The following is a 23,569-nucleotide window of genomic DNA, read 5'->3' as shown; positions in this document are numbered from 1 at the left end:
GGGAATATAGCGGACTTTTCTTATTTAGAACCCTGCTCGAATAGCATATAAACCAAAATTGTCTGGCAACACTGCCTGGTTTAGCTTCGGCTAGTCTTATCGACCACCCAACCCGGTAAATTATTTTCCGGTGTTACGATCCCGCGGAGCGGTCCGCACTGGCGCGTCTGCTGTCGGTACCTTGGGAACCCACCTCTTCGGCATTTTACCATTCCATACGAAATAAGAGCGAAATGCGTGAAAAAAACTGTGCATGGCCCGAGCTCAGTGGTAAGGCCGATTTTAGCCGATGGATGTTTAGATGTTGAGAATTCAGTTAATTGCTGGAGATTATCGTTAGCGTACGAATAGCCATTCGAGAATATCCGAAATTTATAGAAAATAACAAGAAACCCGCCAGAGTAATAACCATATAGAGTCAAGCGCTTCCAAGCAGGACTGGCGAACTTCCAAACTTTCAGACAATTAGAGCGAAATCGTCATGACCCAGTTTTCGCTAGAGAGCAATCCGATCAAAGCCCCATTATAAAGTAGCTTTCCGTGGAAAAAAATCTGCCACGTTTTTCCATTAGAGGAATGAGCGTGCCGGCTAATTATGCCTCCATGCGGAGTTAATAGCAATAATTCAAGCACTCCAGGAATGCGCATTGCTAAGCTAGTAAACACTTCATCATCAGCAACGAGGATGTTTGCATACGCAAACAGCAGATGTAGCTTTAGCCGTAATACAAACGGAATTCATTACGCCAAATTTGTTTAGTATCTGGGACCGTATGGCAAGACCTAGGCGTGAAATGAAACCACAAAGGCATACATAAATTACATGGAAGGCCAGCCGTATATAGAGGGACTTTGACGGTTTTGCCGTAATAAAGGTTTTTAGTGAGAAGGGGAACTTTAAGGGAACGCGAACAAAAACGATGCCCAAGAAATAAGCGAGAGCAAAAATTGTGTCGGACTATCGAGATTTTTAGCCCTCCTTTGTCCCGACGGTTTACTAAAAGCTGTCCTGACAGGCGAAAATTCAATTTGCTTGTGACACGGGTCTGTGATAATTAAAACTTCGTAGTTTTTTGCTTAAAGCATAGTAATTGCCCTAATTATAGCGAGAAAATTAATTAGAGGTTTTTATGTGAGGTTTAATTTGTCTTTCGATGATGAAAACAATGGAAAAGGTGGTTTTCTGGTCGTAGAAAGAATGACATCTGACATTAATTTCCCTCCGGAAACTTTCACCAACAAAGGAAATAAGTGAGAAAATGCAATATCGCCAAAGAAGTTCATCACAGATCTGGAAGGAGTCGTCAGGGTTCCAAGAAGTATAAAAGAAACCCGCAAGGGGGATAATAACCCTAACTTTTATCTATTTCTTTCACCTCTAAGGACAAAGTAACACAGAGTTGCGATATCATACCTATTATGCAATACGAACAGCATATAATCGTACACCAAGGTTGTAAAACGCACCATTATGCCACGAACGTCAAGTTTAAATCACAAGGGATCTAGGACATGAATTCACCCAGAAATTTGTATTTTTACACCGATCTGACAACGCTGCAATTTCGATTTATAACTAAAACCTGTTAAGTAACCCCCAAATAAAAATATACTTATTTTGGTTCAACAAATATTGCTGACAAATCTGACTTAAATCTTACATGAGGCCCACCTGGAATTGTTTCTCTGCAGCATAAAAAACGACGCCCTTTGGATACAAAGATCGAGGCCTCCACTTACGGCCGTACATATTACGTCAAGATTTGAGGGGTTAAGTCCCATTCTGCGTGGGGAAGGTTCTATCTAAAGGCTGTATCCAAGTACAGACGCATCCTTCGGTCACGGTTTCTTAGACCTCCCTGTACACCTTAAAACGCCCTCGTGCACTTTAACACTTCTTGAGATCTTAATCTTCCACTAATAAACTCTAATAGATTATATTCAGGACTACGATTGGACTAATCTATTCGAAAATGAACAACAAAGTTAGATTTTCAAACTCTTCCAGCGATCGGAGCTTTATGTGTATTGAAAATACGCCTCTGATATGGAAAAGGCTTTTAGAGGGGATTTTAGTAATTCGGGAAAGGTGGAGAAAGGTTTTGGTCCTTTTTTTATTAGAGATTTTGTTGATACACTCTGACGGTCTGAGGGAGATTAAGTCAAGAAAGTTTAATTTTCGTATTGGAGCATAATAGAAAGTCCTATGGAAGGCCACCCAACAAACCATAAATGGACTAATTTACTCGGCAAATCGACACCAAAATTCGACTTTCATCGTTTTCTCGCGGCCTGAGTTTTTACTACGTTTTTTTTGATAAACCCTAAACAGGCATCAGCAGTTTAAATGGACACACAAGAATTGTACAAACAGAATAAGGACTGTATAACCTTTAATATGTGTCCAACAAAGACCAACGAAGACCAACGAAGACGGCTGACGTGGGCGGAGTTAATCCAGTGTTACCAAATTTCTCACCGTTTCAGAATTTTTACTAATATAATTTCTGGTGATGGATTAATTTTGTTTCCATTTACGTTACTGCTTTTTGTTCTGATATTTTTAAAAATTTCCATCATCGCGAAGGCAGCGAAATCGATACTAATCTAAACATCGACGTAGAGACATCGACCGGTCTGACTCCGCCCATTTCAGCCACGTTCGTTGGTCTTTATCGGAAGCATACTAAACCTTATGTGGTCCTTCTCCCACTTACATAATCCCTACGTTTTCACTTGAATTAATGATATCTGTATGTTAGAAATTAGGTATTACTTCTTTTTTACTATTCTTTCAAATGCTAACAAATTTCCTCGAACAGATAAAAAAAAAGAGATAGCCCAGTCATTTGAAGGCTGTTATTTCCAGCTGCATATTTTCAGCAAATTAGTTGAAGCGAAATTTCAAATTACGTAAAAACTTAATTCTATTCTTTATGGCAAAAATAACACTACCAACAGTAATAAATATAACGCATAATGTATAATTCAAAGTGGGTATTACAATTGTTGCCCTCTATTTTATGTATTCATTGGAAACGCCATGGTTGAATATACCAAATGAGTAGGTCACGTGTTTCGGTTTAGTTAAGTTTCAACTAAAGCATGAAAAATGTTTTTGAATTATTCGTTCCGTTTAGTAGAAAAAGGATCTCTCAAGAGATAAGCACAAAAGAGCTTCTTTCATTAGAATGTAACGAGAAATTGAAAAATTATTTTCATTTTAAAGTGAGACAGTGACGTACTTAATCTCGATGATAATCCTAACAACAATAGAAGCTCACAACATAACGTTTCATTATCATTTAGAATTCACCTATAGGTGTTAGTTATTAGGCCCTGTAAATTCATTCTATAAGGCACAATTTTTCAAGCTCCTGGTAACTTTATTAGCAAGATAATTTCTATTGAAATGGAAAAATTGACCAATTCTCTACTCTGATTTAGTCCTTTCTATGGAATCTGTCTTGCTGGCAATTACTAGGAGTTTGAAAAATCGGGTCTAAAAGGTTCAGCCCTTTTGTCAAGATATTCTTTAGCAGTTTGATATTCCTTAAGATTTTTAGCTACTCAACTTCGCGTTTTCAATTAAATAACGAACTTTGAGGAATAGGACAGTTCCTGGGAATTATTGAAGCTTTTCATTTGAAGCATTTGAACGTTCATATCTTCTAATTCCAAATCAATGGCTAAAAAAACTACCGTTTATTTTGAGCCCAGAACGGAGGTACGGTGCTTTCTCTGGTTAATTCCACCACTAAAATTTAATTTTATAGATTCCAGTAAAACTCATTCTGGGATTAAACTCGGCAACTATTCAATCAGTTGAACTGAGGATTCTTTGTTTTAATCCAGAACGACATTTATCCTGGGTTTAAACTTGCCCTATAAAATTGGCTATTAGGGATCCTTGTTATTTAAGACTTAATATATCAAATGCAGAGAAAATTAAATTTCTTCCATAATCGTTACTTTTATGTTGAATAAAACGCTTCCCCGACATAAAGGAAAATTATGCAGACTGCTCTAACACTAAAAGAAAGTATAATCTAGAATCTAGATGAGGGAACACAATAAAGACACATGCTTTCCATTAAAACCTTTCTCTGACTTGAAATAATGGCAGACAAGGGCAAAGGAATCCATTGTGCCTTAAAAATAATACCGAGGAACAAAAAGGCCAATTCATAAAGCGATCTCTCGAGCAAGAAATGATTTCTGTCCCTGTCAGGATCTCTTGTTTCGGGACTTAATTAACTATTAACAAAACAGTTAAAGCCCGTAACAATTTGCCCGTTAAATTGCATCTTACATTTAATTTTAGAATTCACCATTATCATAATTTAAACTGAGGTTACTGGAACATAAAGCTTTCTGTGCCCTCCAAATTTTCATAATTTGAGTTAATAAGAGCTCTAATATCATATTAGCCGAGTATCAGGAAAACGATGCTCATTAAAATTTTCTGCTAGGTAAGATCATCATCCGGTAGAGTCGCAGGCTAATCCTGAGTAGTTCTTAACTGGCACAGGATTCTGAAACTATTTATTCTACTCCACGTAGCTCGTTTAGACGAAACCACTTAAGACCTACTGTTACCTTAATGAAAGAGACATGAAACGGTTTAATATTAGGAGAAATATGTACCTCGACTCAAATTTGGGAATTTTGCTATTTCAGAAAGAAAGATTGTTATTATAATACAGCACTGGGAAGAGACAAATTAAAAAGTAAAATTCTCAAGAGCTTAACTCTAGAAATCCACGAGCACCTACTAAATCAGCTTAACAACGGTATCACTAACATTACAACTTCAGAGAAATGTGGGAAAAAAGAATAACAATGCCTGTCCCGCAAAATGGACTGGACAGTACGCAAACACAAAGCTACAGACCCATTACGTTACTCCCGGTGTTAAATAGACTTCAGGAACCAATCGGAAGACAAATCAATATGTCATTTTGGCTTCAAGCCGAAGCACTCGAATATTCACCCAGTTTTTTTTATGAGCAACATGCATACAACACATTTAAAGAGTAGATCAGTAAGATTATTTATGAGCATTAATAAGGAATTTGATAGTATCTGGCACAGTGGTCTACTTTACGAGTTACACTAATGTTAAACACCAAAATACCAACTTCACATCATGAAAAACCTATCGAAAAACAAGCTCTGTGTAAATATTGAAAAAATTAGTCATCACAGTAGGTCACACAAAAAATGGGTCAGAGATAAACATTCATTGCGATTACAGTGGTTTAAAATGTTCTTGAATGGTTAAAATCACAACCACCTTAACTTCTTCATCGCTGGGTCAAACGGGCTTTCGTTGTCCATGGCGCAAGGCGTCTATGTGTGGGATAATATATGGGCGAAGAAGTACAAATTGACGACTGACTTTCTATCCCTTTTTCTCTTGAATAAGGGCTCTCCGAGGGATTGCCGCCTTCACTCTTCCTTTATAATGCATACTGCCATGATATACAACCATGGTTTAAAAGACAAAAGCCATATAGACAAAACGGCATACATATTGCAACACGCTGACGATACTGCGCTTATTGTATACAGGGTGCCCTAACTAAAATTTGTACCCCAGGAAATCTCTGATTTCATCTAAATGTGGGAAAAATGTTAAAATCTGTCAATTTTATCTTGAGGGGAGACCAAATTTCATCTTGGTTTCGAAGTCATTTCTGCATCTCTCTAATGCCCAGCACCATCCGTTCAAAAACTTTAAATGGCAAGAGGGGACGAGTGACACATCATTTTGAAGCCGTTTCCATCCTCTATGCAACCATGTTTTTTTCAAGTTTGAGCAATTGGTTATGAAAAACAATTCAATTTAACGAATATATTGCTCAAAATGTCCACCACCAACTTTCATCCAATAGTATAAGTGATTTTAAAAAGCTTCTCTAACGTTTTGCAACATTTTTGGCGTGACCAAAAGGCACTCTGCGACGATTTATTCTCGAAACATTTGTAGAGATGCAGGTGGTGTAGCATAAACCTAAGGCTGTGAGTGGCCTTAGAAAAAGAAATCTCGAGAGGTTAAGAATTTCAAACATTAGTGCAGATAAGGTAACATTTGTTAGGCCATTTCTACCAAAAAAAAAAAAAATGTTTACGGTTTGAATGAGAGTGTATCGGATTAACAATGTTGAAAATTTCAATGAGCCTGTAATAATTTCATGATTCTAAAAAACCAATCGCTCAAACTTGAAAGATCAAAGATGGTTGGATGGAGAATGGAAGCGGCTTGAAAATGGTACGTCCTCCTCTTACTATTTAAAGTTTTTGAAGGGGTGGTTCCGGGCGCTATAAATAAAATTTGGTCCCCCCTCAAGTTAAAATTGACATATTTTAACATTTTTCCCATATTTGAACGAAATCGAAGATTTCATGAGGAGCAAATTTCATTTGGGACACACTGTATGACAAAACGACTGAAAAATTGGTAGAAAGACTTCAGACACTAACAGACAAGACAATGACATAGTGCTATAAATAAAAACTAGCATCAGATGACACTAAAAACCCCTATTTTCAAATTACCAAATTAAGCGGAATTTCCAGGACATTAATAATGGGCAGTTACACAACTTAGCCAGAAAACATCGTAAAATACTTGGGAGGAACAATCGACAAAAAACTAGTAAGTACGTAAAAATAAGGGATCGGTACAAAACCTATAACAAAAGTATACAAGTCCATCTGCAAGCCAATGCGAGATCCCAGACACATACTGAGGGCAAATGTAATGGAAAAAGCGAAACAATACATACAAACAACAGAACAGATTGCACCAAGACTGATTACAAAGATAACCAATTACTATAGAAATGCGCAAACACGTGGCAAGAATAACTGAAAAGCTGCAACAAATTCAGGCAATATGGAGAGACAATCGTCACAACTGGACCATTCTGAAACCTTTGTGCCTTACGAGACAAACCAGACTGCTCCGATTCCAAATGTAATTTTTTCTTTTTCTTTTTTTTGCATTATATGAATGACTAGTTATGTATAGGTGCAAATTTTTTATCACAAGGACAGAAAACTCAAGCAGTCAAAAGATTCTTTCTCTGGAAAAAAAGATTTATGTACATAAGTATATATCATAGAACTTTTATCCTTAATTACAGACTGACTAGTGCATACAGGGCGTTATTTAAGTACGTGGCCAAACTTCAAGGGGTGGTTATTTAAGTGATTCTAAGGCGAAAAATTTATATAAACATAGATCCGGTAATCGTTCGTTTTCAAGATACAGAATGTCAAATTTTTCTTAAAAAATCGTTTTTTCGTAAAAATCTTAATAATCCTTTAGCCAATTTTGTTGAAATTTGGTAGTGTTATTTATGGTTAGTATTGTTATTTATGCACTATTGAATTTTTGAAAATGTTTATTTTTTCGCATGAAGCACAGTTATAGCCTCCCAGGTCACCGGATTTAAATCTGTTAGATTTTTCCTTTAGGGTCATGTAAAGCCCTTCGTTTAGAGAACTCCGGTCAACACTGAAGAAGGATTAATCCAACGGATACGGGATTCATGTAATAAGATAAGATACGCCGGGTATATTTCAACATGTTCGATAATCAATGTTAAGATGAGCTAATGCTGGCAGTGACGTTGAAGGAGAAAATTTTCAGCAACGATTTTAAGTTTCGTGTTACTTATTGTTAAATGTTTTTTCATTTAAAAATTGTGTACTATTTGTTTAAGTATGGTTTTAATAAAACGTTTTTCTTGTTTGATTTTTCTTAAATTTTCGAGGTTACCCCTGTGCACGCCATTGGCAAAGAGGCAAACAATTTCCAGCTTTAAAGATCCCTTTAAACTACATTAAAAACTGTCACCCGATTTTAACATCATTACGTTTTGTTGTTATTTGGGAGTTTGTTTTCAATATGCAACGATTAAAAAAAAACACCCTATATCTTGAAAACGAAGCATTATCGAGCCTGTGTTTATATAAATTTTTCGTCTTAAAATCACCCAAGGAATCACCCCTTGAAGTTTGACCACGTGCGTAAATAACACCCTGTATAGATAAAAGTTTACTATACTCTATCCAGAGTTGAAATTTAAACTCCAGAGAGGCAGCAGCTCTCTCCAAGGAATATCATTTAATCGATCGAGGCTCGTATCTCAAAAGGAAACTGATATGATATAAGAGGGTGAAACGTACAATAAAAACATGAGTTCAGTTTAAGAGGGCACATAAATTCGCATTAAGGCCGTGCCTTTTTTAAGAACCTTAAGCTGTTTACCAGGCAGGGGCTTCACCTTATGGACTGTCAGATTGTTGTAAATGAGCAGAAACGTGATATCTGATACTGACATTTATTACTAAGTCTTTTCATCCCTTATAGTCAGCCTGTTTGGAGCACAACAGGGAATCTGTGAAATTAATTGGCCAGAATCTAGTGCGCAACTTCGCGGTTAATCCTTTAATATCTGTTGGCCATAGTGGCCTAATAACTTTGGCTATGTATACCACCAACTTCTAGTGAGAGTTTTCTTCCTGATACGTCGAGCTTCATGTCACAAAGCTTCCCCTTGGAAGCCGCAGCTCACATTTCCTGCATTGAATTCTACTGCGAGGGGAAGCTTCTGCACAACTTCAACCGCTAATTTACACAGACACGTCTCGAAAATTTACAATTTATTCTTCTATAATTTCGTTTCTATTCTCTCCGTGCTTTTATTTGCCAACGTTCGAGCGGATTTGATTAAAAAGTTTCCTTTTTCTGGTCACGTCAAGAATAGGGCCAGTCTAAGAATTCGCAAAAGTTGGGCTTTCTCCTTGTAATTTAACAAGGTTCAGAGGATGGGTATAGTCTCAAAGGGAGAACGTGATTATTTTGGCAATGGTCCCTTAACGTATTTCCCCGCTTTGTATTACGTAAAATAAGCCTTAAAATAAATACACATAGCATTCTATTGGTTGGTTTAAAATGCTCTATATTCCGCAATTTAAAATTCCTCATTTAACGCACCACATGCTGTGCTTATTTAACCAGCATGTGGTGTTTATTAGTAAAATAATTGAAATCAAACATTGCTTAAGGAAACTTGTAAACGAGGGGAAATGATTGGGAGTTGTTTTTTCATGAAACACAATGAAAACATTTCGCATTCATATCGTTGGCCACGGGACAAACGTATGAATGTGTGGACGCGGGCAATAAATTTTACATTAAAATATTAAACAATGGGAGGAAAAATGGGAAACAGCAAAAATAATAGGAATTGGCAGCTTGATTGATCTGTTTTATTAATTTTCCCTTTGATATTAATAGTGCTTGGAAGTCCTTTGGATCTGTGTGTTACTGAAATGTCCTAAAGTGATCTTAAATATAAAGAATAAAATTAACAATATCTTTCTTTATTTCCATCCTGAACTGAATTTTTTGGGTTTACAGAATTAAGATAAGTAACGACATTCGATAAATCCGAATATTCAATTCACAATAGAGAAAGGAAGGAAAATCTTGTATTATGTTCTCGTGTCCAGAAGACTGAGACCGGTTTAAATCATCGTCCGATTCAAAAATGGAATTAGAATTGTGTTGAATGAGGTAAGAGAGCTTGGGAACCATCGGAAATGGAAACAGGACTGAATCACTTGGAAAGGGGATTTGGCTTTGACAAATTAGAGTTCACAAAAGTCATTCGTCCAAGCAATTCCGAAACTGGTGGACAGAACATAAAACCCAGAGGGAAGAGTGGATCTGCATATCTCCTACATGTACGAAGTGTTTCAAATTCGTTTTCCAATATGGGGATTTTGGTAACCGCAAGAAGTAGATTAAACCACATAAGCTATGTAAAAAAAATATGGACCGCTTATCTCATATTATATTTTCTATTGATCAGGATTCTCATCTTTACAAGAGTTATTTACGTGTGAAAGACTAAAAGAAGAAGATTACGCTTGGGGTCAAAGTTTGAAACCCAATGCACAGCAGAGGATCGGTCAAGGACGCAATCCTTATTTTGACTTGTGGTACTCACAAAGTTTTACGCACAAATGACATTTCTTTAACCTTCTACATGCAACCAAAATAAGATTATATCTAGTTATTTGATTAAAGACAGTTAAAAAGTTAAAATGGGTTATTTTTACGATGCGGCCCGTTGCCGTAAGGGTGAATGGTGGACCCTAAAAATATAACAATACCCGCTGGTCCTAAACTCGTTGCTTCCGCCATAAACTCTAAGATGTAAACTTACAGTTTCGATACATTTGTTCATACTGTATCTAAATGTTAAATTCTCTACGGCTCATGGTTAAAAAAAATGTCACCTTGTATGATCTTTGTTAGCATCATTAATTTATATTTCGAAACTCGCGTCCTTCATCGCTCTTTAACTACACAATATTAATGTGTTTTGAGAAAAATTTGTTTTGTTTGTCTTTATCTCAGTCACTCATCGTCGCCTTTGACTGCTGTGATTTTTTCAAATTTTTTGACTCTAAAATACTGATAACCGTGTTAGGAAGCAAGCTCCTACGGAAACCCAAACATCGATCAGTACAAGACTTCAATTTTCTGTAAAATTAAATGTGGAAAGTTTATCAGGCTCTTAATAATTTAACCCTTAATTTGCAGTTACGCCTCTTTGACCTATAAAAACTTTTTTATCTGCTCCTTATAAAACAGATTATTAATGCCAACTTAAGATTCAAATAAAAATCTTCTCAAATAAATTAATCGAAAAATAAATGCGAACCGAAAGTGGATACAGAGTGTCTCAAAAAAAATGTTACAATTGAGTATTGGGTGCCAAAGGGTAAAAAATAGAGCGATTTAGTCCTATATTAGTATAAAAGTTACTCCATATCTTGGAAACTAAAAGAGGTGGAGCAATATAATAAAGCTCCCAGAGACGATTAATCTGAGCTCTACTCATAATGACATTGAGACTCTGGAACGTAAAAAATGCAGTTTCAAGAATCTTCAGTCATAAATTTAGTCCATATCTAAAAATCAGTAGTAAAGTTAGTCCATATCTTGCAAACTGAAAGAAAGAAGGGCAAACCGTCCAGCGCAGACTGATAGAGCTCATCGAGGCCATTAATTTGATATATATTTTTATTGCAATTGTTTCTCGGATTTCCAAAAGATTGTAACTAATGGTGTAAAACAGTTTTGAATATCAAAATTCGTAAAAATATTGAAGTCAGTACTAATAAAAAAGTCGCTAAGATACAGATGACGCCAATTATCAATTCGCTTCGAATAGATATGTATATTTTAAATAAATTCATCGAAAAACTTCCCTGGAAGCAATTTCAAGTGTGTAAATCAAAATCTGTGACATTTAATCCCAATTTACAAATAAAAAAATACTTTGATATCCTGTAAAATGAAAATGAGCAAATTTTGTATAAGTTTAGTTAAATTACTCTATTTGTATACCCTCTAAAATCCAATACTAATTTGTACCATTGTTTCTGGAACGCCCTATGTATACAATGCTACCAATTACAAAAGCTAATGGTTACTTTTATTCCCTACTGTACCCCATGCAATTATTAGTCGTTCAGCTACATCTGGTCCTTTATTGGATAACACAATTCATAGAGGTAACACAATTGTGAAATTTGGCTTGCAGCTTGCAAGGGTTACCAGAGAACATCAGTTTTCATTACTGCTCTAAATTAACGATTTCAGAGTAAACAGGTTACAATAATGATTATTATACTCAACAATGCACTATGCATAGTTTGGGGTAGACAGCCATAGTCAGGTCGAACCCATCAAAATTCTCTCAAATCCAATTTAGTCCCAGAATCCCGCACTAATCTTATTCTTCTTTCGTTCCAGTTTCGTGTCATGAATTCGGATTGAAGCAGAACGCGACAATGCAGAATTTCGCCTTTCTGCTGACAGGTCTGCTCCTCGGATGCAGCCCCCACGTCCTGCTGGCTGACGAGTGTATTACGTAAGTAACAAAGTAATTTTAGGTCGACGAATTTAGCTGAATTTCTCCTCGGAGTGGAGGAGAAATTATGCCCAATCTCTCTTAATTCAGACGTCAGCGCGAATTAGGATAAGTGATATTGTGGTTTGTTTTTATTGTGTGCTGAGAGCAGAAAAGTGGATGATTTATTAGCTGGGTTTCGAGAATATTTCACTTAGTTAAATGAAAATGACAATTTACCCGTTCAGCACCCGAATTGTAAAAGCTGACGTTACAGTTAAATTTGCCGACATTTTCAGCACTTTCACAAAATATTGCAAAGAGTTAGATTGGAATGAAATTTGTATATTATAATTTCGATTGAAACAAATTCACTAAAATAGACAGGAAAAAGTCCAAGAATTGACTTGATTTAAAAAAATATATCACAAGAAGAGCATATTTTGGCGCAGTCCCGTATATCCTCCCATAATTTAAAAATTCCCTGCATATTATTTACTACTATTGGAATGGCAATAAATTAGTTAACTTCCTTTTTAAAACAGTAAAACACATAGGGCATCATAGTGTCGGGACAATATACAGGGTGTATAAAAACTGCACTCAACCACTAGAGCAAGCCGTTAACCGTCACCGTTAGCCCTCACGTATTTTGTTCCTCAAACAAAAAATATGTTGATTGGTAAATATTTACGTTTGAACATTTTATCCGCATGTATCAAAAAATAAAGAATTAAAAAAGAACAAAATCAATTAAAAAAAAATTACGTTAAACTATTTTTTCATAACATATAGGGGTAGACCAGGAAAAATATTTTAACATGAATTTTTTGCTTTTTGTAAAAATCCTAACATAAAGCAGAAAAATCCAGTGGCCGACTCATATAAATCACCCTGTACAATAATACATTATCAGCTCGAAAACCTCGATAACCGCAATAACGTCCACTTCCCTCTGATACGAAAATTTAATAATGCCTAAAATTCTCAGATTCACATAACGGAACGAAAAGGCATTATTTATCGTTAACAAAGCACTTACTTTATGACAAAGAATATAATATTACATTTCATTTCAAGTCCGGAAAATGCTATTTTCCGCGTGAGGCAAAATCGAACAGTGGAAGTAAAGTAAGCACGAGAAAATGCATTTCGAGCATGTTATGAACGATACTTTAAGCACTACCACGAATTGAGTTACTTATCCCAAAAGTTGATTTTTTTATTTGCGAACAACTTCGCAAGAAAATCCTGTTGTTTTAGAAAAGCTGGTAATATTTGTCAAAGAAATCGAGTCTAAAAATCAAAAAGCTTCGTTAAATTACATTCTCAGATGAATAAACAGGAATATCGCTCATGAGATCTTGTACTTTCTTGCCTTTTTATCAAACAACCTGGAAACCGCAAATTTTCTTGGTTTACGTATCTTTCTTTCGAAAATTGAAGCAAGATTTCCACACTTAAAGATTATGTTCAGATATTTGCTTGAATATTGAAATTCTAAGAGACAAATTTAAAACCAATGGAGCAATTCTTGTAAATATAACCAGGTGGTTGTATTTTGGGACGTGCAATGAACGATTGCCTTGTATTATTAGACTGAATTTCATTAGAAGTGCATAAAGTGGCATATGATTTTGAGTACAGTTAACTATGGAAAATAGTCGCTTTCAATTTCATGTAATGAAAATATTTTAAAAAAAGCATCACCTCTGATGTAAAGAAGGGTCGCTGGCTTTAATTATACCACACCCGTTAAAAGTTCCCTTGTTAAAAATTAATCGGCTTGTGGACGAATAAAGGCTCTGCAAAAAGGAAAGGTAGTGAAAGAAATGTGAAAAAAAAACTATACCATGAGGCAAGCTCGACTCACCTCTCTTGAATATTCTGCTCTTCCTAAGTATTATTGAGGCATATAATGGAAAAATTGGATCCGAAAGGGTGGATAATTCACACTTAACGTGTGGAGAGTTTTCGTTATTTTAAGCGAACCTCTTTTTCAATTTTTCCGCACTTAATGGGCTACTAGGATCTATATTCGAGGAAATGGGATGCAATCAGGAAATTTACATTTTTCATTGTAGGGGCAAGTCGGGGAACGGATAACGAGGGCGCCAAATCAAACAAAGCCTGAGAGAAAGGCCGCATTAATCCGTCAAAATGAAATGTAAATCGAGCTGCTTTTACTCCACGGGGCAGAGAATTATCATACTTTAGTAGCTCCCTGAGAGTTATTATAGGGAGATGCGCCCCAGACAGTTAAAAGTTCTCAGATAGGAAATTGCAAACAGTTCTTAAGTGGTTAAAGTTTGCACGTGCAAACAAAGAACTTCCATTTTCTAGGTGTTCTGCGGTTAGTGATCAAGCAAAGCTTTTATTTAATTTATTAGGTATGAAAACAAAATGTCTAAAAGTGAAATTTTAAGGCATAAATCGGTTTATCAAAGATAATTGAAGTTGATTTACTCCAGGAAAGGCTTTGGGTCCCATGTCAAACCTAGTTTTAACTCTAAGTCCTTCAAAGGGCGAAAAGTGATTTTGATTAACTTAAACGGTTTAGTCAGGCCCGAAAGTAAAAGCCTCACAAGATGTCTAACTTTTAAATGAATGATGTTGCGCGAAAATTAATGTTTCAACTAAAGGGTTTATTTGAGAATGAGCTTTATTACTACCAAAAACATCAATTACAATCTCATCCAGTATTTCTCTATGGCAATCAATATGTACGAGCATCGCACACGAATTCGAAATGAAACACTTTGTGCAACTTAAATAAATAGAACGAGTTTTAGAAGAATTGGCTATAGACAAATTGTGATTGAAGAGCCTCTAAATTCAAAGGAGAACAGGTAAAGAAATTTAATAGTTTCTGTTGTTTTTCAGATAAAGTAGCGCTTAATCATTTGATGGAATGCATCTTGCTTGAACTAAAAATTTGGTAATAAAAGGACACTTTCGAAAGAAAACATCAATTCCTGTATATTTATTGTAAGACTCGTTCTTTTTTATTATTATTAGAAAAAAGTATTTAGGTATTTTGTGCGAAAATCAACAGCAATCAGGTTTAAAGATTTTTATTTTTGAAAATATTTTACTTTTCAGGAAAGTTGATATCTGAAAAAATACGATCTAGATTTGAGATAAAGCGCATCACATGATAAATATGATCGTGGAAATCCTACCTGATCAAGAGTTCCAAGAACCATTAGAGAGTACCGCGAACTCAACTCCACTGGTACCTACTACCGTACTTTCCACGCCAGGTTTATTTCTTCGAAATTGCCCCATGCCCATTAACTTATTAAAAATAAATAATGTTTTTAATCATTTTTTTCCCAGATAACTTCTGTATACATATAATCCCTTCTTCAGATCTATGGGTGGTCCTGTTGAAGACCAGACCAGGACTCTCTTAAGGTAACATTGGAAATCGGGTACTTAATACTCAACATGACCATTTTGTTCTTTTCTGTATTTTTAAGAGCTCAAAAATTTTAATTTTAAGTTTTGCTAAATCAAGGGCAATATGGAATCCAGAAATTAGATATTGGTCAAATGTGGCAACAAAAAAATGGTATTTAAATTCCTACAAATTCCTGGTAGTAGCAGGGCAAAATATGGGATAGTTGGTTCAAGCACTTGCGTGTTAGTTGTAGTTAGAAGCTGAGTCATCTTCGAAAATTATCTGCTGCTAAATCATCTCAAATACTATGATATTCGTACATTGTAGATATCAAAAAAAATATATCACTAAACATATTGGCCTTGAAATTCCTGCAAAGCGCCACAACATTTAATAATGTAGTCGTGCATAAACTAACAGGAATATAGTATAAATTGATATTTGTAATTAAATTCCTGTCCTTTCTGGGAGTAGCATGACAGAATATGGAAAAAGTACTGCTGTAACTGCTAGAAAATCAGCAAATCTTGAAAATTCAGTGCTGCTAAAATAAAAAGCATTTGGACTTCACTAATGGTGGAGATCTGGACATTACTCAAAGAGTGCCCAGCAAAAATCGGGACTTAAATTACTGCAAGTTCTTGGCTGTAGCAGAGCACAATTTGTGGCAATGACTTCTAAGTCTAAAAAATGGTTCACCAATATCTAAAAATCATCCCCTACTAAAGCAATAAATAATATTTGCACCAAATTTGCAGGTATAAGGATTCTAGTCAAATTAAGCAGGATAAAATAGCACTTGAATTCTTAATCCTGCAACTTCTTAATCTAAGAAGGTGGAACAATGTTTTTTAGTGAAATCTAAAATCATTCCAATCTATAGGTCGTCGAGTACAAAGATCGATGCACGTATGTACGTCCTAACGCTGAAATTCAGCGTGGTGCTTATGGATAGTCTCATTGAATTCAAGAAAATGGCACTAGTTGTTGACCGACCATTTATACATGTTTAGCTCGAAACGATCTGCACTATCTCCAAATAATGAAGAAATTAGTCATTCCGATAGATCGCACAAAAACTTACGAATTGCAAGCAGCAAAACATGGCTGTGACGGTCGACAAAGCGTGCAGTGGTTCAAAATAATACGCATTTTTAATTCTCTCATATTGTTTAACTTCAGAGAAACCTTGCCTGTAGGATCGAAGGACTGTAGAAAAAAAACGTTTCTCCTTGCACTTGAGGATGATATAATTGGATACACCTTTGAACAATAAGTATTGGTGATTAAGGAATAGTTGCCGTGTGGTCAAATCGTAGAGAGAGAGCCAAAAAACTCCCTTTGAAACCTTAAATACTACCTTCAGGGATCGGCACCCATAGGCGTACTCCAGGAGAACCCTTGTAGACAAAGAGGGTTCTCTTAATTGCCGCCGCTAGAAACGTGGTGCTATGGCAAACAAAGCTACTTGAGAGAAGGTTGTCCCGTTCGAGGAACCATCATTATTAGGACAAAGGATTCCCCACATCTGGGCCTTCTGAAATGGTGCCAATTTCTTAACGTTCATAGGCGTCGCCTCTGGGTGCGCGATAAAATATGATACACTAAATTAAAGCTACTAGGTTGCGATGCAACCAGCAGTACTAATTCGACTTATGCTAAAGTGCTTATCTAACCACTATGTACAACCTTAAATCAGTCCTGAACACATATTGATCTAGAATTTAAATTCAATGCCTTTCTTATACAGTTTTTGTTTTGTTAAATATGTTTTCTATTAGAATACACAATCTTATGCAGTACTTGCGAGTAAAATAGTTGCTATTATTTTTGCACACTTACTGATATGAACTTTTACCGCTCAACAACAGCTTTGACCCACTGTAATGGGAAGACGAGTTTACCTACAAATATTTGTCGGTCTGGCCTATCATGATGACTAATTTCTTCATTATTTAGATTTAGTATAAGTCGTCCAATACAACAACTGATGCATGTCATAACGCTGAAATTCAGCAATGCTGCCCGGTGCATGATTTGTTCAGTATTCCTTATAAAATATACAATTTGTAAAATTTAATAAAAATTTTAAACATACTTCACTGACGGCATTCAATGGCAACAAAGAGCTTTTGTTGTTACTTTCCTGTTCCAAATGCTCTATTAAGGAAGCAACAACCTCCTTACATGGGCTGTTTAACTGCTTTGGCATATCGAAAAACACTGATAATAAACGTAGAGTATACTCACACTGGCCTGTGTTCTTAGAAGAACAATTTGTAGTAAAGAACTCACCAGTAAAACGGGAACTTTGATAGAATACGGCGAAAGATTGGTCAATATTTCAGTAAACACAACCATCACAACAAAAAATAAAATGGCGGAATGGAGTAGGCGCAATGTCAAAACGGACAAACATACGACAAACTTGGCGACACCCCGCACTGCTGCCAACATTGCTGTTAACATGTCCATTATTTATGTTCATGTTAAGTTTAAATATTTTACTAAACGTTAACGGGTAGGTTACCCTTAGGTCCAAGCATTAGTTGCAGTTTATCTACATAATTATTCTTCACTTAAAGAATTCCTCGTTCAAACTATTCGTATTTTGGACGTGAGGGTTGGCAATACAATCACGTGGTTTATGCATATACAGGATATTTCAGAACTGTGATGACAAATCGATACAGGTAATAGATTATCGAAAAATAAGTATAGTTTAATTAATAAATTATTGTCCTAAGACCCGTCATTTCTGAGATACAGGGTGTTAAAGTTCAACTTTTTTATTCTTTTTTTTTACTTTACTTTAAAACTACTATAATTATTGAAATGAAATTCGGTGTACCTTTGTTTCTCAATCTGATAAATTTGATGGACTTAATGAACATTTTGTAAATTATAGAGGGCGCTAGTTAGAAGTGTATCATTACATATTTTCATTCAAAACTTTTTTAAATTTAGATTTATCGATAAAAGAGCTGAAGAATTTTAAAGAACAATCAATTCTGCATAAAAAAGGTTCTCTTAGTAAAATACCCTAAAGTAAAGGGTTGTCCACAAAAATAACAATTATTGTCATATCGATTTCAAACGTTTTTTCTAAGAAAATCTGAGAGTTTTCTAACATTGCTTTTAATACTATCTAATTACAATAAAATGAACATTACTATTACAATAAATGTTCAAAATGATAACCAGTAATAAGTGTTGAAGAATTAACTGGAAGAGTTTTCAATGCTTTTGATGTGATTCGGAATACCCCAGGAATTTTCCAAAGGGTACAACAAAATTTGTTGCGATGGTGCAATTTATATACTGACTAACGCGGTCATCAAGTAAACTAAAAAAAATAATAATAAAAAAGTTGTACTTTAACACCCTGTATCTCAGAAATGCCGGGTCTTGGGACAATAATTTAAGTAAACTATACTTATTTTTCGATCTATTACTTGTATTGATTTGTCACCACAGTTCTGAAACACCCCGTATATGTAGGTTTTTATGTCGTTGTCTAAGGGTTTGATATAATGATGGATACACTATTTTGATTTTTATTCCACGGATAAAAGGTACGGGTGAGCCACTCGAAAGAAAGAGAACCCTTTAGGGTTGGGGCGCTCTTAAATACTAAATCTAAGGGTAATAAAACAATATCGTACCTTGGCTAGAGAGCAATTATCGATTTATGACACCACCTGTGACATTATGGCGGTACTGATAGCACTTGTTCGGTACTTCCTCACGAATGCCGACAAAGCGCGGCTGCACTTTCTCACCAATGCCGACAAAGGGCGGTTAGACATCAATCACCAAATATCAATATTACACGAAGATACGAATTACACGAAGAACGATCGCAAAAGCCTCTTAATTAAGAATACTTCTAACCAGGTTGCGACGTACATGTATATGGATTTCCTACAGGGGTACAGCAACTCTCTGACATCTCTTTTCACCTTAGATCTAACAGAGTTAACTAAAGTTCCACTAAACCTTTAACTAACAATACTAACGCTATCACTATGTACAACTTAGCGATTTCTCGATCGTGCCTCGACCTTGTTGGAAAAATGGAAGTTATTTACATATATGTATACAGAAGGGTTGAAGCGATCTGACTAACGGATCCCACATGCACCTATTTTGTTGGTCGACGAATAAGCATTTTTCAAATCCTGATTGGATCTAGATGAGACAGTAAAATACAAGTAGAGGTAATAATATTACATTAAAAAGTTGCAGCGTTGCATGTGTGCCATTTGAGCAAAACCAAAGAAGTCGTTCAAAGGCAGCTTTTCGTCGATAGTGGACCAATTTCCTGTTATTTATCCCTCAGCGCAAAGCGAGATCTTATAAGCGTCTCTCCAGAAACTGGAAGAAAACGAGACTGCCATTTAGATAAGGCGGTCATTTTAGAGCAAATGGTTTTCAAAAAAGCATATTGCTCACCTACACTCCTGATTTCTGAATAAAACTTTGTTGGCTAAATTTAATATATCCTGTGCATTCTGGTGATTATTTCACAGGTACGAAATTTACCTGTACAAGCTTTCCACATAATAACGAAATTACGAAATTATCTGCAGGCCCGCATCCAATAAAGTACTATGAATTTTAATTGTTTCCGCAAATAAAGCCGCCTACTGGAAATTTCCGCAGAGTGTGGAACCTGCACGCAACGCCCCATACATAAAACATAACTCTGTTTACAGTTTTTAATTTGTCGAGGGAATACTTTCGAGTTTTGTACAGCAAACAGCGGTTTAACAGGCACATTAAAATGCAATGATTTTGTACAAAACGTATCAAAGATTTGAGGTCGTAAGGGAAACTACTAGAGATGGAATTTGTTTAAAACAACATTTTAATAAAACCAACTCTGAGTAAAACTAAAAGTTCTGGAAGCCGATGGGTACGTTCAACAGATATTAGTCGGGCGTCTATTTAACAACTCTTTGGAATTTGCAAGAAAAATAGTTCAGCAGAAATCCCTACAATTGCACAACTGTTAACGTAGCTGAATGCGGCCATTAGATTCGTACATTAGTAGCTGTTTCATCTGAACTGTGTATAGATCACGTAAGGTACAAAATCTATCACACTTAGAGAAAAATGCCACATCAATGGGTTTCACCAAGTCAGGGCATGTGCCCGGAACTTCTTTTCTTCAAAAACCGTTTTTTCCCCGGGAATATGCTACTTCCTAGATTCACGAATTTAGCTCTAGGGAGGAATGTTAGAATGCTAACTTTCATAATGCACTCCCTTTCCGAAGAAATGCCTTCGGGGGTCCCGGCGGGATTGCATGATCCAGGTAACGAACGGGAAGTGTGTGAGTATTCCCCTGCAGTCTTAAGGTAAGACCCACACTCCGAGGTCCAATAACATGAAACATCAATTGCTTCCGGTTGCATTTAACCCAGATGTACATAAATTGCGGAACAATGTTTTTGTTTAAATATTTTGAATTGAGTTAGAAAATTGATAAAAATTGAGATAAGTAAAAGATTTTTTGGGCCACAATTACCGAAAATTAGTCGTCAATAGGCAAAAACGTGACTTTTTGAACGAAATAAATTTTAGGTATCTCATAATGCTTTAAAAATGATAGAAAATTTAATTAAAAAAATACATAAGAAAGTAGTAATGCTTAAAGTTGAGCTAAGGAAGATATCTTTCGGGAAAAAATCGAGATATTTCTAAATAACTTAAAGTTATCGAAATTGAAAATTGTCTTACGGAAGAAATTTCATTTGGAAAAATATGTCGAAAATGAGATAAAACATTTGACAAATGTGAATTCTGAAATAAGAGATCAATATACATATATTCGAATTCAAATTCAAATTGTGTTCGAGAGGCCAGTTTCATCTAGGAAAGTAAAATAATCTGAAGCCGTTGGCCTTAAAACCCTGCAGTAAACATTCTTCTGCATGGAATAGCATCATGAATCCGCATAAAACGTGCAAGTAGAGCAGAAAAATTCACTTAGTCAAATGAGAATTCTGCTTTCCCAGAAATTACCAACGGTAAGCAAGTTCTTAATTTATTGTTATGCTGCTTTAACCCTCACCATGTTAAAAAGCGGTCTATAAATTCCAAACATTTCAAAATTGTCGCTTTATAAAGATATCATTTTGGCTGTAATATTTACAATTTTACGTACCAATAACAAAGTTCCTAAAATATTTGATTAAAAAGTTCGCACTTGGGATAATAACGTAGAAGAGAACAACGTTATGCCAGCATAGGTGAAAAGTTCTAAATTGGTAACGAAAACATTTGCTACGAATGTATGGTTTAATAACAAACGGATTTTCCGCAATGCTGAGAAGTAAGTTGGGACTTGTGTAACACATTCATTGTTTGTTTTATTTCATTCTCCAAACTTCAGAATTGTTTCAATTTGATTAGGTAACTTATGCGCGTCAATAAGTGCAATTTCTTTATGGTTGCCTTGAAGTTTTCCCATTATGATAACTCTAGAATCTAACGAGTTTTACGCCTCCCTCGTACCATGGTTTTTGAGAGGCCATTCAACACTTGACTTCTATCTAAATGATGATCTGGTTCTTTTACATTTTAAGGGGTTTCTTTGCAAAATATCTCCTCTCACAGGGAAAAAACAAAAGGGGCACTATCGGGAAACGTTTTCAACCGTATGTTTAAACGATCTCTTTGTTTTTCGTAAAATTGCAGATCGGAGATAAAGTTTTAGGAGTCGTTTCATCAGCTGAAGTATCAGTTATCCTCAATGCGAAACTACTTTCCAGTCATCGAAGCAAATTACGTAGATATATGACAAATACATTTGCTTTCAAGAGCTATATTGGAAATCTTATCAAGCGTAACAGAACTTTCACTCGCCTCTCTCAGCATTTTGAATACGAAAAACACAGAGCTTCTCACCGTTCTAAAGGTCAAATGACCCTCATAACCGTTTTCCAACTCAATTACTTATTGACTACCATTCAATCGGATCAAACTAAAGGCTCAAAGGGATTTGCTGAGCGTGCTAACGTCATTATTGCCATAGTTTTTTTTGCAGGACCGGAATAAGGCAATAATTGCTTAAACAAAGAAATGTTTCCCGCATGCGTTTGCCACACTCAGTTAGAAGTAGAAATATTTTCTCAAAGTACCATTTTTAGACAACCCTTCAGTAACCTTTCCGGGCCATGTCATCACACTTAACCGCAATGAATCCATATTTACCCTTAGGCCAGCCCTTAACCATTATTAGGGAAACTGGGTGAGTGCAGCCTGGTTGTCGAGGGTGGGCAGCATTATTAAGTTCTTGTCCTATTTCTTTTATGCCGCCCTTCGAGCGGAGACAATATTTTGACCCGCCGGCGATAATGGGGTCGTATCCAGATAACCATCACAACCACTTCCAGATAAGAGATTTGAACTGCAGCAATCGTGCTTAAGTTTCCGTTTTTTGTCGTTTATTGGGCCGTTTCAGGATGATGACGGTTTTGATGACCGATCATTCTCTAGAGATATTTTCGTAATTTGGGAATGTATTGTGGAGAGCGAAAACTGAAAGAACCGAATTTTCCAATATTCCTTTTTTCAGTCGTTTTCCACATGAAAAACTTACAAGATGGGTCAGATGATGAAGGGACACGAATGAATTTGAAGCAAGAATGATTTTAAAGGCCAAATTACCAAATGATGTGTGAATGGGTTAATGACATAGAAAAAGTCCACTGCCTTTAGCTATGGATTTGGATCAGATTTCCGGGTTATAACCGCTTATAACCGCTATAAAGTCTTCGTTCAGCTAAGCGGCTTATGTGAAATTTACACTTCCCAAACTTCTGGTTTGCTCAATAAATTTCAGAAATCATTCGACTTTATTTAACAATTTTCAGCCTATGTACATTTTAATAATTCAACCAAACTACTTATCTTACATATGTAGAAAGTGATATTTTATCGCTCGCTCATTTCAATCGACCGAACTGTTAAGTGCAATACGTTTCTTACGAGCGCATGCATATTAACTTTTTATCTTCTGTAAGTTCAATTGAATATTAGCATGCGATAAGATCTTTACGCACTCGCATACGATAAAGGGTTTTACCAGCACGTATACGCGACAAAAATGTTTTGCTGCATCCATGTGGTAAACTGCTATTTTCAGCTCACAAACGCGTGCAGTATAGACACTTTATCTTACGCTCCTAGGAAGATTATCCAACATTATCTATAG

The 23,569-nt window shown here is 35.8% G+C and overlaps 1 protein-coding gene across 2 annotated transcripts in view; it reads left to right on the top strand.

Moving 5' to 3' along the window:
- Window positions 1-23,569, top strand: part of LOC136409692 (C3 and PZP-like alpha-2-macroglobulin domain-containing protein 8) — a 121,564-nt gene that overhangs the window by 28,743 nt on the left and 69,252 nt on the right. For both annotated transcript variants that reach the window (XM_066391370.1, XM_066391371.1), the window contains exon 2: window positions 11,846-11,963. In XM_066391370.1, the coding sequence (XP_066247467.1) occupies window positions 11,884-11,963 (80 nt within the window). In that variant the 5' untranslated portion in view covers window positions 11,846-11,883. The remainder of the gene's footprint in view (window positions 1-11,845; window positions 11,964-23,569) is intronic.

The sequence above is a fragment of the Euwallacea similis genome, chromosome 6 (genome assembly GCF_039881205.1).
Source record: "Euwallacea similis isolate ESF13 chromosome 6, ESF131.1, whole genome shotgun sequence".
In the NCBI taxonomy this organism is placed as follows: Eukaryota; Metazoa; Arthropoda; class Insecta; order Coleoptera; family Curculionidae; genus Euwallacea; species Euwallacea similis.
The sequence above is the reverse complement of the archived record's forward strand: the minus strand, read 5'-3'. Positions and strand labels throughout refer to the sequence as shown.